Source organism: Solea senegalensis, linkage group LG4, assembly GCF_019176455.1.
Source record: "Solea senegalensis isolate Sse05_10M linkage group LG4, IFAPA_SoseM_1, whole genome shotgun sequence".
NCBI classification, from domain to species: domain Eukaryota; kingdom Metazoa; phylum Chordata; class Actinopteri; order Pleuronectiformes; family Soleidae; genus Solea; species Solea senegalensis.
This window is the reverse complement of record NC_058024.1, coordinates 12,552,501-12,568,370: the sequence shown is the minus strand read 5'-3', so window position 1 is coordinate 12,568,370 and position 15,870 is coordinate 12,552,501. Positions and strand designations below refer to the sequence as shown.

The 15,870-nt window shown below is 39.3% G+C and overlaps 2 protein-coding genes across 2 annotated transcripts in view; both read left to right on the top strand.

Annotated features, from left to right (window-relative positions):
* The window catches only part of ptprga (protein tyrosine phosphatase receptor type Ga), a 353,219-nt gene extending 345,280 nt beyond the window's left edge, over positions 1 to 7,939 (top strand). Inside the window, exons 24-29 of the mRNA XM_044023374.1 lie at positions 1,346 to 1,422; positions 2,381 to 2,509; positions 3,314 to 3,460; positions 3,823 to 3,965; positions 5,323 to 5,458; positions 6,012 to 7,939. Coding sequence (XP_043879309.1) covers positions 1,346 to 1,422; positions 2,381 to 2,509; positions 3,314 to 3,460; positions 3,823 to 3,965; positions 5,323 to 5,458; positions 6,012 to 6,161 — 782 coding nt within the window. The 3' untranslated portion in view covers positions 6,162 to 7,939. The remainder of the gene's footprint in view (positions 1 to 1,345; positions 1,423 to 2,380; positions 2,510 to 3,313; positions 3,461 to 3,822; positions 3,966 to 5,322; positions 5,459 to 6,011) is intronic.
* A 3,885-nt stretch (positions 7,940 to 11,824) lies between these two features.
* Positions 11,825 to 15,750, top strand: lg4h3orf14 (linkage group 4 C3orf14 homolog). Its single transcript, XM_044023261.1, has 4 exons — positions 11,825 to 11,940; positions 14,170 to 14,293; positions 14,832 to 14,900; positions 15,129 to 15,750. The coding sequence occupies exons 1-4, from the start codon at positions 11,912 to 11,914 to the stop codon at positions 15,303 to 15,305; spliced, it is 399 nt and encodes a 132-aa protein (XP_043879196.1). The 5' UTR covers positions 11,825 to 11,911; the 3' UTR covers positions 15,306 to 15,750.
* The last annotated feature ends 120 nt before the right edge of the window (positions 15,751 to 15,870 follow it).

Below are 15,870 nucleotides of genomic sequence, written 5' to 3'. Positions count from 1 at the left end.
CTCAGGCTAGTGAGCCATCGACATGATTATGAAGTTATCATTTTAAAGTGTGGTTATATGAGGTGTCGTACGTACAGCTAACTGTGCTCTTCCTGTTTCCTTTGCTGAGAGCCAACGTGAGACAGACAGGTACATGCCACAGGTCCACAGGCCAAAACTGTATTTAGATCATGGGGACACGGAAGCTAAGTGTTTTGCTGCGTCACTGTTTGTGTCACTTGGGTATCAAACAAAGAATTTTAACCACGACCACAAAATAACCCATTTGAATTTACTGAGCAGTGGATCAAAACCTCCTATGTGCCATCGTGTAAAATCAATTTTCTCTGTGGACTTTGGTGCTGGAAGTGAGCGGTTTGCATCACAACACAGACCTTTCCAGTGAGAAAAGGTTGTCTAATGTCAAATAAAGTGGCTGACGTAGTCTTAAAACATCCTGCACTTAAGATGGCATAGATTTGATCAGGGTTGGTGGCAGCTGTGGGGCATTAATCTTCCAACCATAAGATCCAAGGTTCAATCCCTCTCTACCTGCTGAAATGTCCCTGCAGAAGACACTGAACCTCAGAATGTCCCTGGGCGCTGTGCCTGCAGCATGTTAATAGCTGTGAATTACATGCGATATAGAAAAATCTAAATACACTGTATAAATTGCAGAGAGTGGTCATTGTAACTAGAAAAATGTGATGTAAATATAAAGCCTCTTTTAAGTGACTAAAATCAGCTTTCCTTGATATCCCCATGAAATCATGGCTGCCAGCAGGTGTGTGCCTTCTTGTCCTTCAGCACAGGAATGTGCATAGCGCAGTCAGCTGTGTGTGAGATGCTGATATGTGCAAGTACTTCACACAAACACACTTTTAAAAGTAAAAAACACAAAATAAAAGCACTTCAGTCAGACTTCTCCAAAGTTTTAAACGACTGAATAATTAACGTACATACACAAAGGTTGCAGATGCTCTGAGCAGTGAATATCGGCTGATTTCTGTATTGCTCGACTGCTCGCTGCATGTCATTCTGCTCTCTTCTTCACTTTTCCTGTCTGTATATCCAAAAAAAGGCAAAAAGACTAATTGCTGCTGTCTATGTGACTGGCCTCCTCATTATAATTACTGTGCCGGCCTTTTTATTTGCAGATGTTACACAATCTGTTGATATTTACTGCCTGTTCCTCTGCCCTCTGAATCACTAGCAGAGAATTTCACATAACTAGCTCCACTCAGAATCATCGATGGATGTGCATCAAGGACCTCTTTCTTTCTCGATTCTGTCCAAAAAAATAATAATAGCTTTTCTTTCTCTGTCTCCACCCCTACCCCCTCCCTCTCTGTCTATCTATGAACAGCGGAGCGAGCAAGGGTCGTCCTTGCACCTTTGCCTGGCATCAAAGGCACTGATTATATTAACGCCTCTTACATCATGGTCAGTACACCCACTTTCTCTGTGCCATTGATCTTTTCACAATCTCCCTCTGTGGTGTTTCGACTCAGAGCAGGTTACATCATGTTTGGGGGAAGAAAGAAGAACGGTGAAGATCCAAAGCAGCTTAGGTTAAGACACTGTGGCTTTTAGTCAGTATTATGGGTCAAACCCCTACTTCCATGTACATTAATGTGACATGCATTTTCCCGAAGAACACCTGAATTGAACCGTACACAGAGTCAGTGTCACATCACTTTGACATTGATGCTATGTTAAGATTTTTCAACGGAGCCTGCAGTCACACTGGTGTCTTTCGTTTATTTTTCTCAAAAGTAACATCATGTTGTGTTGAAAACAACTCCTCAGGAAAAATGTTTACTGACGTCATAAATGGCGTGAGAAGTAGGGATTTTACCTTTGACCCCCATTCAAACAGAGTTCTTTTCCCAACTAGCGGAGATGCCCCCTGGTGGTTATTCACACGTTTTTTTTTTTACTTCTTGTCCACTTGGTTTATGGTCTCACCTCAGGAAATATTGACCACAGCATGTCAGCACGTGCACTGGCAGATAGATTTACACACAGTTTTCAGACACACAGCATTAAAACAGAAATAAAATAGTTCATATACTGTATCGTGGATCTGGTCCAACTTCAGTTCACTTGTGTAGACCTCTGCTCCATGCCTCCATTTTTAATTAAAGCTTTAGATTATAAATGTCAAGTCTCGAGCTTGAGCAGCGAAAACTCTGATCACTTCCTTGTGACATTTTCCCTTCTTCTCTTGAAAGTCGGCCAAAATCGAAAGACGACAAATGATCCAAGTCTTTTCAAATGAACGCGATGTGTAAAATTGGTTTTTAGAAGGGGGATTTCGCATTAAAAGCAGATGCCAATGCCAAGGTGTGGTGTGGTGTAATTCTCCCATTTACCTGTATGTCTGTTCGTTTTCCTGCAGGGTTACTATCGCAGTAATGAATTCATAATTACCCAGCATCCTCTGCCACACACCACAAAAGACTTTTGGAGAATGATCTGGGACCACAACGCACAAATTATTGTTATGCTCCCTGCCAACCATGGACTGGTAGGAACTCACACACACACACATACATACACATTGAAAAGGTTTTACATGTTGACAAGAGGAGGGTTTCAACAATAATGTCATAATTATAAATTTTTTATTATTATTGTTATTATTATTAATAATAATAATAATAATAATAATAATAATAATAAGAAGAAGAAGAACAATAATAACATACTATCCCTATACTATCAAGTTGTACTACAAATGCCACCTCCTGCTTTGAGACTTATGATTCATGGTATTTTTTTTTTTTTTACAACTGTGTGATTCCTGTTTCCCACACGTGTGTTTAGGGTTTTATGAATCAGAGTCACACATGCCATTTTGTATCACTGTGGTTAGCAGAATGAGCACCTGCACACAAACACAATATTTGTACACATCTGACAGCTCCCCGACTTCATTCAGCAGGAGTCGTCATCATCCCTCCAAACACAAACATGCAAACACACAGACACACATTCACATGCCATCTGTCCATGGATGCCGTGTCCTGGTTTGTGCAGGATTTTCAATGGACAGCAGGTTTGTTCCTTGTCCTACATGAATTTTTAAATCCTGTCAAGTGGAGTTGGCAGCAATTTCCTCCGAAATCACCTCAGAGCGGTTTTGATGTGTCACTGTGACCGGAGCGTGCAATATTGCTGAGATGTGCTTACTTGAATTCCAAAAACCTTCCCATAGGCTTTGGCAAGCATAGTTTTTTTTTTACAAAGCTATAATGTCTAACATTACAGCATGTATGCATATTACATTAAAATTATAGATAATTAACACAGAGTGTTTGCTCCTCGGCAGGCGGAGGATGAGTTTGTGTACTGGCCCAGTCGGGAAGAGGCCATGAACTGTGAGGCATTCACTGTCACCCTCATTAGTAAAGACCGACTCTGTCTGTCCAACGAGGAGCAGATCGGCATCCATGACTTCATCCTCGAAGCTACACAGGTTGGTGTATACATGCATGTGTGTGTGTGTGTTGAGACTAGTTCAGATTGGTCCCAGGTGACCTAATCATAAGTGGATATCTCTTGGGGAAGTTAAATTCAGGACATATGACACATGTGGCCAAGTTCAAATGTGTCCTGGGCCACACTGAAGGATAGAAGACCTAGAACAATCAGCAAAGCATGTTTAGTTGGGGTCTGGAAAATGCAGGACATGGTTCTGAGAATGAGTGAGGACAATGTGCTAAGAGAGTGTTGAAGGACTAATATAAACTGTTTTCGTATGAAGGACATGGCTTATCTAACCCTTCTTTCTCTTTTGTTCTGCTTCTCTGCCTGTCTTGCCCTCTGTTTGACAAACAGGATGACTACGTATTAGAGGTTCGTCACTTTCAGTGTCCCAAGTGGCCCAATCCTGATGTCCCCTTCAGCAGCACCTTTGAGCTCATCAACGTCATTAAAGAGGAGGCCGCCAAACGTGACGGACCAACCATCGTCCACGATGAGTCAGTCTGACATTCTTTTTTTTGTCTTATGCTCCAGTACGGCTTTATGCTTTATCTTAGTGGCAGTCCCTAGTCCCTACTAGCCCCCTCACTCCCTCCACAACTACAGGTAACTCAATAAAATGCCCAATTAAAATTAATGAAAGTGTCTTCGGTATTGGCACACATTAGTGTTCTTAAAAGACACTCGAGCAGCTCTGCTCGTGTTTATTCATTAGAATAATGAAGATTGCATGTCGCATCCTCCAGAAGAAGAGCATCTAATTGAGCACTTCATCTGATTGCTATAGTGCAGCCAGCTTGCAGCAGCTATGAGATTGTCAGTTAGAGTCTTGTCCTAATTGTCTGTGCGGTTATTACTCAGCCAGGCATGGGTTGTAAGCAGCAGTTTGTGGTGTGCACTGCTGGCAGGTCTGCTAATGGGAGAGGAGACCCCTCAAACTGTGAAGGCGGCCCCAGTTCTCCTGGGAAACTCACACTGGGCTCAGCCACGGTGCTCAGGTGGATGCACTCGGTGAGAAATTTTTAATCGCTGAGGCGACAGTCCTGAAGTGTGAGTGTCTTCGCTCCCGAGCTGAGCTGATATCGAGGAAACTGAAAAGCTGAGCAGCAGAGGTCAGCATAGGACCACACAATATCAGCAGTTTTCCAGAGTCCACAGAGAGATTCTGCTGTGGTCGGAGGATTTAATCTACGGAAGCTTTCAATCATGAGATGGAGCCAGGGAGCAAAATGCTATTTTTTGACATTTTTGTAAACTAAAAGTACCGTCTTTATAAGCAGCATAGAATCATACGGATGACTGTCACTTAAGTTTAAGGTCCACTGTGTCAACTTGAGGTGAGAAGTTTGTATGTGTGTATCATTGCTTTCAAATAAAAAAAGAGCATGGTTTTCGTAGCCTAAGCCTTTTAATATGTACATCAAGCAAGAGCTTTGTCCCCATCTTACACCACCGACAGTAAAGTGGAAGCTTAGTAGTGGACTTTTTGAAGATGTTTGTCTTCTCACCAATGCATTCATGAGGTGATGGAGGGAGGATGGAGAAGAATGCTAACAGCAATAAAAGGCATCACAACAGCAGCTTTCAAAACAGTTCTGAGGAACCCGATCACATGTGGACAGCTAACAAGGACGTCGCAGGGTTTGATTGCTGGATTAACATCAACATGCACATGAGGCCAAGGTGCTGCATATACTCATCTGTGCACAGAAAATGAATCTGATCTTGATGTCTACAGAGTGTTACTGATTGTGCTTTCTCCAGGTTAAGCAGTATGTGACATGTACAAAATTGTTAAAAGTGACAATGACCTGAACTGTCTTTATCTCTCTCTCTGTATTTGTGTGTGTGTAGGTTGGGGGCTGTGTCCGCTGGCACACTGTGTGCCCTCACCACTCTGTCTCAACAGCTGGAGAGCGAGGGCGCCATCGATATCTACCAAGTGGCCAAGATGATCAACCTCATGAGGCCAGGAGTCTTCACAGACATTGTGAGTGTCTGGCCTGTACGCTCTAATAATCTTGGGTTGGGCTAGGACATAAAAAAGGCTCTTTTAATTTTTAAATGAGGAATGAATATATGAATAAAATGAATAAATTAGCATGTTGTAATCTGTAACAGTTCATAGATGTGAGTAATAGTCACCTAACTTTCCCACACAAGTATCAAACAGCAAAGCTGGGTTGTAGAAAATGCATATCATGATGATCTGATAAGTTTTTTCTCAGTTGAATGTGTTAATTAAGTGACGCTGCAGTAACTTCACTGTTATCTCAGCAGCTCACAGGTTAGGTTGCTTAGTAATGACACATCCAACAGGAGCACAACCCTGGAAGCACCTTGGTTAAAGATGCCTCTTGTGACTTCCATGTGTTTATCAAGCATTTGTTTCAAGCCCCTCCAGGGGCAACATCCAGGGTGATGTTGTTTACTCTGGTTAAAAGCCTGCAAGCTATGTTCGTTCTGTGCCAGCTAACGTCTTAAAGATGCTAAAGATGCTATGTCTTCACTTGTTCTCATCTCTGTCTCTGATTGTTCCACAGGACCAGTACCAGTACCTTTACAAAGCTCTGCTCAGCCTCATCAGCACCACAGGCAACAGTTTGGGTCGTCTGTCCAGGGACCTTAATGGGACCATGGCGTCCATGTCCAACCAGTCTGACCAGGCAGAGAGCATGGAGTCGTTGGTGTGAAAGTGGCCCGTCTGAGGCCTGAAGCTGAGCTGAGCGCGTCCTGTGGGTCGGGACACCCCTCGAGGTCCCTGAAAGCCACAAAGGCGGCACTTAACTTTGTAAAACGTCAAGGAACTATTGTGGACAAGACTTTTTGAGGCCTTTTTTGCCAGACTCTTGGTTAAAATGAATAACCTGATTACTTTTTTACACTGATAAAAAGTTTTTGATATTTATTTTTTTCGCCATTTTATGTCTTAATGTTCTCCTACTGAAGGGTTTGCACCGGCGTTTTTTGAGTTTCACAGCGGCGTTGGTAGGCAACGAGAAACACTTTTCTGTCTTTTCTTGTTTGCACTATATAATGTCAGTGTTACTGCCTATACTAAAGCTGACTCACTTGGCTTTTCTTCACTTGAGCTCTGACTTTTGTTCTTTCTCTTTCTTTTTCTTTTTTTTTTGACATTCCACGGCTTTGGCCCTGCTTCTGTGAAGGACATTGTTATGCCTGCCACCTACGAGTTAATTTAATGCAGCAGATGGAGGGAGTTACAGACTCTTCGCCTCAGTAACAAAATGCTGGTTGACTTCAGCTCAGTATAACCTCCTCCAACCTGCTCATCTCTAATATCCATATTACCACTCACTAGAAGGCGACTGTCACAGACAGACAGCCCTTGTTTTCTTGAAGTAATTTCCTCTTCACTTTTTTCGTTGTCACTCTCTCCTATTAGTGAGTCACACCCATGTTATAATACCTAAGGTGGTGTAACAACTGCTACTGTGAATTATTATTATTATTATTATTATTATTATCATTATTTCTTTGTATAATTCATTTTATGCTTTTTAATATATGGAAATACTGTATGTATACATATATAAATATATCCTTATCATAATAACTTTGTGATTTTCGTACATGTCCTTTGTGGCCTTCTGCCATGGGCCGGTTGATTTCCAGTACATCCCATAGTTCACGACTACATTGTTCACCGCTGACTAGCAGCGGTGTGGATATGGACTCCTTTCACTTCTCTACATTCTTGTATGCTGCTATGTCATCTAATCTTACACACACGTAAAACCTACACGCCACAGTTTGAACCTTCTGACCATCTACAGCAGACGATGATCCCTTGATTTTCTGTTATTTATTTATACTTTTCTTTTTTTTCCCCATTCCCATCACAAATTATTTTTAACGACAAACCACAACCGAGTATGAAGACAAAAAAAACCTTTATATGGGGCCTGCATTCACTTACATACACCTGTGTGTGTCATATTAGGCTTGTGCAAGTATGATCGGACTCAACAACAACCTCTATGCAACAAATTGCTTATGTTTTAGATATGAAACAGGGTTTAAAACAGTCTTTGGGTTCTTAATTATTTTCAACCCTATTCATTGTACCTGCACTTATGATGTCTCAACAATGAAAAAGCTGAATAGTATTTTTTCGTTTTTGTTCCTTAAATGATGTGTACCACACTTTGAAGGGTTGAGATGAGGCCTGAAGCCACATATTGAATGTTTGTGATCATTTATTTCTACTGAATCACAATGTTCTGATTTTTATTATTAAGAAACATTCTACTCGTAATTGCTTTATGGAACACATTTGGATCCTCATTACCATCCTAAGGCCTGAAGGCTAAGTTTAACATGAGGAAGCATTTCTCATAGCATGAAGTGACATCATTAGCATTCCCAATCATTGTCATGATGTAACAAAAACAATGAATGTCGATGAGTCCAATCTAACTTAATGAGACTGATAAATATTCAATATTCATACCCTCAAACTGAGCTCTTTTTTTATCCTCAGTTGGAGTTAATTGTTTCACTTCAGATGTGATGAAACTGAGATCATTTTTGCGTTCACCATATTTTGATTTATTTTGCTCTCAAAATAATAAAACAGGAGTCTGAAGATGGATTTGATAAATATCAAATCAACAAATTACATGAAAATGGTCAAAATCACAAAACTACTCATTGCTTTTGATAATTGGGGTTGATCAGGTTTAGGCATGAAGATGGATCATTGATTAGGACTAAGAATATCAAGGTAAATCAGTTGGAAGACATCATCCTGGGCGGGGAAATAGACATTGAAACGGTAGTTTTATCTTTTAGATCATTCTTTTTTGCATCAGTCTTGTCATTTAATTCACATATTGCTCCGTACCACATAGCCTGGGAAATTCTTGTTCCTGTTATAAAACCAGCCATATGCGTATAGACATTAACTCCATTTTTTTGCCAGCCACTTCACACAAACTCATCCACAGCAACAATAAATTCTAGGGCTCGAATCAGTTTTACCCGCTTTTGTACACGCACCTGAAGAGATTGTTTATAAAAATGTTGCAAACTGATATGCAAGCAAACACATATAAGATGGGACTATAGCGAGCACTATTGGAAATCACTCACCTTTCTCCGCAAATGTGGTTTTTCGTGGTTGTGTGGCCTCCAAGAAAAAATCTGTGTCGGTTTCACACACACACACACACACGTACACTTTTTTGACATGAGGGTGTTCGAGCTTAACCCCTGAGTTAGATGATATTTTGTACCTCTTTTTTTTTCCACCGTGTGAAATGAACATGTGTGAAAGTGTTTGTTTTTTCTCCACACAGCACAAAACAGTGTGTCGAATGGCAACTGAAAGTGGGACACATGTTTTTTTGTTTTTTTTTGTTGGTTTGTTTTTTAAAGAAACTTTTACCAAAGACTTGAAACCTTACTTGCAGTTGGGTAAGCTTTTCACTCTTATGATTGCCCCAACCACACACACACACATACACACACATACAAAAGCTAATACAGTTAAATCAGTGTACAGTTGTTCAATGTTCAAAGTTTCTGTTCAACATCACCATTTAGAAAACAATCAACAAATAGTTTGAGAAGACATTAGCAAATCAAGAACATGCAGTATTTCCAGTCTGTGTTATCTCCTTTATGATGGGGGCCACACGGGAAGGAAGGAATCAACAACATTTATTATTTTTTCTGGACCTTTTTTTTATATTATTATTTTCCCCCTGTTAATCATACACTTCTTCACTTCTTGTGCCTGGTCACACTAGAAAGAGAAAGTGATAGGCATTTGCTAATACTCAAAAACACATTAAAAAAAAAGTACTCGAGACATGATCTCGAGTAAACTCCTCGTAAAGATTCCTGCGAATCAAAACAACACCTTTCTGTGATCTTAGAGTTTGGGTAAGAACTGGGTCAAGTAAGGTCCCTCTCCTCTCTTACTTTCCTGCCATGTATTCACATCCTGGGACAGTCAAAGTTTGGTCAGGTAGGTTAGTGTTACTTTAAACTTGATGTTGTCCACTTTATGGAAACTTGCTCCACATGAAACATCAACAAGAAATATAAACAAAAAAAACTACTATTTGAGAGCTGGAACATGAACAGAAGTACAACTCTGCTCTATGTACAACCAAACACTTTGCAAATTGAGCGCCGTGGCCCTGAAACACAGCCGTAACCATAGCTCAAAAGTTGAACTGGGAAATTCTCTAGAGCAGTGATTCTCAACCTGTTAAAATACAGTGGTGTAAATGGACCGATCAAAGTCAGCTACAGGCTTTTCACAGGAGGCAGATTTATTCCCAATAAGATCATTGGCAAGACACACTGGTATAGGTCAAAATTAGATTATTTTGTTATTTGTTTAATTTGCTATGCACTCTTCTACAAATCCCTCAGCTCCACTCCGATCACATACCCTGGTATATACAGTAGAACAGTATTTCTAATTTTCCTCCAAGTACCGCCAGAGGAAGCTCACGAACCACTGGTGGTAAAACAGCCAGTCGAGTCTATACTGTATTATTTTTGTGGAACATTTTATTCTCAGACAGAAAGTTTCTATTTTCACCTCTCTGGCTGTCCCAGTTATTATCAGCACTGACAGTTTGCTGTGCCATCACAGTGTCAATTCACATGTCTAATTTACCAATGGAGTGAAATGAGATTTCGGATCTGTTGCTGGTGTGACCAGGCCCTTCAGTCTCACTGCCATGTTTCTTGTCCCTATTGTCAAGCAATTTTTGGTCATTGTTCTCTCTCTGAACGGTGTTTCATGTTGCCTTTGAAGTGCACACACAGCTGTACTGTCAGTGAAAGAAATGTACATATATTTTGTTGCCTCTGTAAGCCAAACCTCCTCTGGAACGTGTGTATGTATGAACTTGTGTCAGAGGAGTTGTTTCATCTCTCATCGTCCACATTGATTTAACACCCTGAAACCTTTTATTTTTACAATTCTTTCTGGGTTTTGTGGACAATAGAACACGCACAGGGTGTTCAAACATTCAGTATATCAGCTGTATTATCACAAACATTACCAATCTATCCGCTTTCATGTGAACTCACTCATGGCTTTTGCTGTTCGTGGTGGATCCTGTGGAAGCCAAGTGTTTGTATCCACATCATCAGATTCCAGCTTCACGCGTTCTGTTAACGTTCAGGCAGTGATTGTGATATTACGATGTTGATCCAATATTTCTTTTGATTTCGTCCGCTTTCCATCTATTTTGAAGCTATTATTCTGATGTCAGCTCTCTTCAATGTCACTTAATAAGTTTCTCTCCATTGACCCATTTTGGAATGGTGGCTGTTCCTCTTTTTTAAAAAAAAGAAATGAGAGGAATAACGATGGGATTCTTTTATTTCTATGTTTTGTTGAAAGCTATATCAAAGCATTCTATTATAGTGTTATTTAATATGTAAATGGTATTGCTATACATAAAATAAAATATGGGTTTTGATGTAATTTTTCTGAAATGGTTTGTGCGATATATTTTTTCACACTATAGACCTTTATTGTCATTGCAGTACAACAACATTAGGCAGCTGTCCTTGTGAAAGATTTTAAAAATGTAAATATAAATAGAATCAGCGACACTGATGACAATATCAAAAATAAATGTTTACACACTGATGGGTCACTGCTTCAAGTGGCAAAATTATTCATATTTGCACAGATCCATTTCAGACACTATCTTAAAATGATACGACAATTACAAAGGCTTTTATTCTTAACTGAAAAAAGTATTTCCCATGTTTTTTTTAACACAGATTTACAATTTTAAGTTGCAGGACCCAATAAATAATTTGGTAATGGACACGTAGGGTCTATACTTATTTTATGTGGTTCTAAAAGTGCAATCCAGTAATTGCAGGAACAAAATATTAGTAAATGGTAACAAATGCCCAGCACGATGTTCCTAAGTCATCTAGTTGTTTTTTCCATCTGATGAGGTATTGAACGAGATGTATGGCAACACTGCCACCTGTTGGACAGAGGGAGAAAGAACAATAAGAACAGATACTAACAAAAGACCATCTTGAGAAAAACTGCTTATACTTATATTATGTGATGATATGAGTTTTGTAGAGACAACTGAGTGTTCAATTGAATTTGCCTTGTGTAATAATTCAGATACATTACATACATACATATAGATTAGAATATTCCATATCACAAAAAAGGTTTTCAATAAGATATTTCATAAATCTTCAAATAAAAATATCTGTTTTGATATGGAACAATAAATGATAAATAAATGTATTTATGATAGGGGGGCCGCAAGTGGCTCACAGGGCGCATGTCTGAGAACTCGCGCTTTTATTTTAACTACAAATTGTTCAACTTCCGGTTCCGTAACTATGGGTGGTTGACACTTATGCTCTACTTGCATGGACGGAGGAAGGACAGAAGAGTTTTAGCTGCTTGCAAATGGAGTTACTCGAGGAACATGAGGACATGTAAGTCCGGAAGCTGCAATAATGTTACCGCCTGACCAATACAGCGTACTGGTAGCACTCTGTCAGTAACCGTTACTAGCTAACGTAGCATTGCTAAGACGCTAAAGTTAGTTTGTCACTCGTTTTAGTTGTTTGAAACCTGACGTTATATCTGTTAAATATTTATTCTGTTGGTGAAAAATGTCAACACTGCGTTAATCGGTTTAGCTCCAGACTCTGTCACGTCTGAGTCAACGAGAGGAGTGAGTTTTGAATGAACTCACAGAAGGCAGCTGAGTAGAGCGCATGCGCGCTACGAATGCTGCTAATTTGTGCTAATAAATGTTCAGTGTGTAAGATATAGGTACTTTTAATGGCAGAAATCAATTATGGTACCCATAAGTATTATATAGTATAATATATATGTATTTGTAGCCTTAGAATGAGCCTTTTATATGTTCTTGAGGCAAGGCCTTGCTTTATGGAGGTTTCCATCTTTCATCACCATGTTTCAAAAAACAGGCCAAATGGACATGTCATGCATTTCACTTTTTGAAGAGCGTCTATGTTTGTATTTATGTTTTGGTATATCATTCTTTTGACGCACTTCGAAAAGGCAGGGATAACCATAAGACTCCTCTGTCACACGATTGGACGTCACAAATTCTGACAGGCTGGATCTTTAATACAGTTATCTTTTAACAGCTACAGTGAAAATGGAAAGTATGGTAAATTTAGGGAATGCAATTATTACAAAATTAATCCCAGTCCCCTTATACTAATAGGAAGCATACCTTTACTGGATGAATATGTGCTTAGTTTGCTGCCTGCCATACAGAGTTTATGTGGTTCCAGTGACCTGTTATTATAAGTCACTTGTTAAAAAACTGTAGGAGGGTTTGAACACTGACTTGTCCTTATGTTCATCCTGTGCTATTCTAAACACTTACCAGGATAGTGGAGCAGTCAAAATGGAAATGTCAATATCAGATCATTATACGTATCAATAAGCCCTCCATTAATGCATGTAGGGCTTGTGTGTGGATGCTTGAGCAAGGATTTCTGAGAACATGAGGACAGCATTGCCAATTTGACTGGTGTACACATCCACAGAAGTGGAAGAGTTTATAGTGTGGAGTGGACCATTAAATAACACACAGAGTAAAGGTTTCATACATTTGAAAGTGTAAAAGAATGTGTTGTGGACATGAGCAGCATCCCACTTTAAAGTATACTCCAGTCATTTTTTTTTCTGCTTTCCTATCGAAACTCATATATTCATAACTCAATATATTCATATTCAGCTGTATACTGACTCTTGCACAGTTGACTGTGCTGGAGAAACCAGAACATGTATGTCCTTTTCATTGTGTTCTGCAAACCCAGACCTCCACATACTCAAATGTGTGTCATTCAGTGTTACTGAGGGATGACTAAAATGATCGTATTCTTAGGCCTGCACATCTAAATTAAATAGGCACTAGATGCTTGACCTCTGTCAAAAAACTGAAAATAAGAAATGTCTTCTCACTAATTGAAATTCCCACAAACCTACAGCTTCCATGTTTAATTTGGTCATTTCATTGCAACCAGGACAAATGATTTTGAGACTTTTAACAACAAAACCAACAAAAATATAGTCTTTTAATTGTATTCATTTTTCAGAGTGGTCAATATAACTGCACTAATGATGATGATTGATATAAATGTAATGCTTTTGTTAATAATAACACCTAGGGGCTGCAACTATGATTATTTTTCATAATCAATTCATCTGAAATGATTTCCTCTATCAATCAATTACAGTGTTTTTCAAACCTGGAAATTATGATGTTTTCGAATGTCTTGTTTTGTCCACAAACCAAACTTATTCAGTTTAATGATTTATTTGTCACATGGAGAGCAAAGAAACCAGAAAATATTCACATTTAAGAAGCTGAAAATCAGATAACTTTTTTACAAATGATTAATTTAGTAATTGATTAATTGTTGCAGCCAATAATAACAGCTGTAATAATTGCAGAAACTTTTAATATTGCTGGTGATAGAGTAACAACAAAAGTTGTGTTTTTCTGACATTTTACTGTCTCATTTGCAATTCAATTTTGCTGAATTAATCACTTGAAATGTTGCTCTTCAATCAAAACAGTAGTACAAGTATTTGTGCGGTCCGAAAAAAAATAAAACGCCTACTAACCAGTGTTCATACCAGAAGCTTTGTTAATGATTCTGTGTCATATGTGACATCAGTTTAAGAGGAAGAGCAGAGCTGCTACAGCAGATGGAGAGTCACAGGGAGCAGCTGAACACACTGAGAACACAACAGGTGAAGGAGCGTGAGGCTGCTCGCCTCAGGAATGCCACTTTACTCCAGGTGAGGGCTGTTTTTTATTGATTAATAGGCAATTGATAAAAAAGAATGAGCAGCTGCACTTAGGGGTCTAACAGGTAATCAATACATTATAGTGATTCAATCACCAATAATACAATTTAGCAATTGTTTATACACATTAAACTGTCAAATTACATTGTCAAAACAAAACAAATTTTTATTTTAACTCTTTGGTAACCTGTTTGAGACTGTTTAAACCATGCTTACCAGTGGAGTGATATTTAGGTTGCTGATTCAGTAAAGGAAAGCAAGCGTTTTTGCCACAGGGTGTCGCCAGTGAGTTGATGTTGAAAGATTCACTGGGCTTGTTTTGGCAGATTGATGCGTGTTAATTAGAACAACGTCCTGAGCAACAATCTGTTCTACAGAAATAATACACTGTAGAATGTTGTACTTAATCAAAATTGAGTATTCAGCCAAGCTGTGCAATGAGCTCAGATAAATCCACTTTGATAAATTGGTGAATTGACTTACCTGTATGGCCACAGAGAATACAAGCATCTGTGCTCTGTCACTGTAGGACTTGCAGATGATCGAGGATCATCTGAAAGTGAGACAGCTGCCACACCCACAGCTGCTGGCACTGCAGGTAACAACTTTATATTGTTAGTACATCACAAGTTCATAAGTCACTGAATTTGTTTCTGCTAATCTGTAAATGTGTCAAAATTGTCCCCTGACATCACAGATCTGTGATGTTTCTTCCATTATACCCTGTCTTTGTGAGGACATGTTCACTGGTCCTCTTTCACATATTTTATTGTGGAGGTTTTTGGTCCCAATCTTAAGACTCATATAGTTCTGTCCTTTCATTCAGACAAAGTATTGGGCATCTGTGGAAGAGTCTCTTCCAGCCTGGGAGCACTTCCTCCTGGGAAAAGGCCCACACCCGACTGATGGTCCAGGACAGATACCCAGAAGAGCCAAACGGATACCCAGCACATCTAAAGACCAGGGTCTGCCTCCTCGACCAAAACCACGACCTGCCAGATAGGGAAGCAGTTACTGTGATGTTGCTGCTGTTGCTTGAACACTGGCTTTGACAGTGACATGCTGACAGCGCCGTTACGCATCAGCCGGGCCTCATGCACAGGTGCCATCCTCCTGACCAGGGCTGGAAACTGGTCAGAAAAAGTCTGAACTGGTGTTTGCAGGTCAGCTCTGGAATGTGTTAAGCATTCAGTATCATTTAAAAAACACAGTGAAAAAAATAGAGTAACAGATGATCTTCACACTCTCCATTCTGACAGGCAGATTGTCTTCTCTGTATCTGTTCCATTTTAATGTTTCTGTTTGCAGTGTTAAAACCACTAGAGGGAGCTAACAGTCTAAATAAATGAAGATGTTTTTACTTGTAAAAAAAAAAGCTTTTATGTATAACTGGCAATACAGTGTTTTGTTTTGTTTTTTAACGGAATAATAAGTTACCCTAAACATTATTCTCATGTAAAAGCTTGATAATCAGATATCTGCACAGATACCAAATGAAACTGACAATAACATCATGTCAACATGGCATGGTTCCACTGAAAAATGTCCTTCCTGAAAAGAATCAGAAG

Coding starts and splice junctions, on each gene's coding strand:
- lg4h3orf14 (XM_044023261.1), top strand. CDS start 11,912: ATGGAGTTACTCGAGGAACATGAGGACAT. Junction 14,294..14,831: donor GGAATGCCACTTTACTCCAG/GTGAGGGCTGTT, acceptor CTGTCACTGTAG/GACTTGCAGATGATCGAGGA. Junction 14,901..15,128: donor CACAGCTGCTGGCACTGCAG/GTAACAACTTTA, acceptor CCTTTCATTCAG/ACAAAGTATTGGGCATCTGT.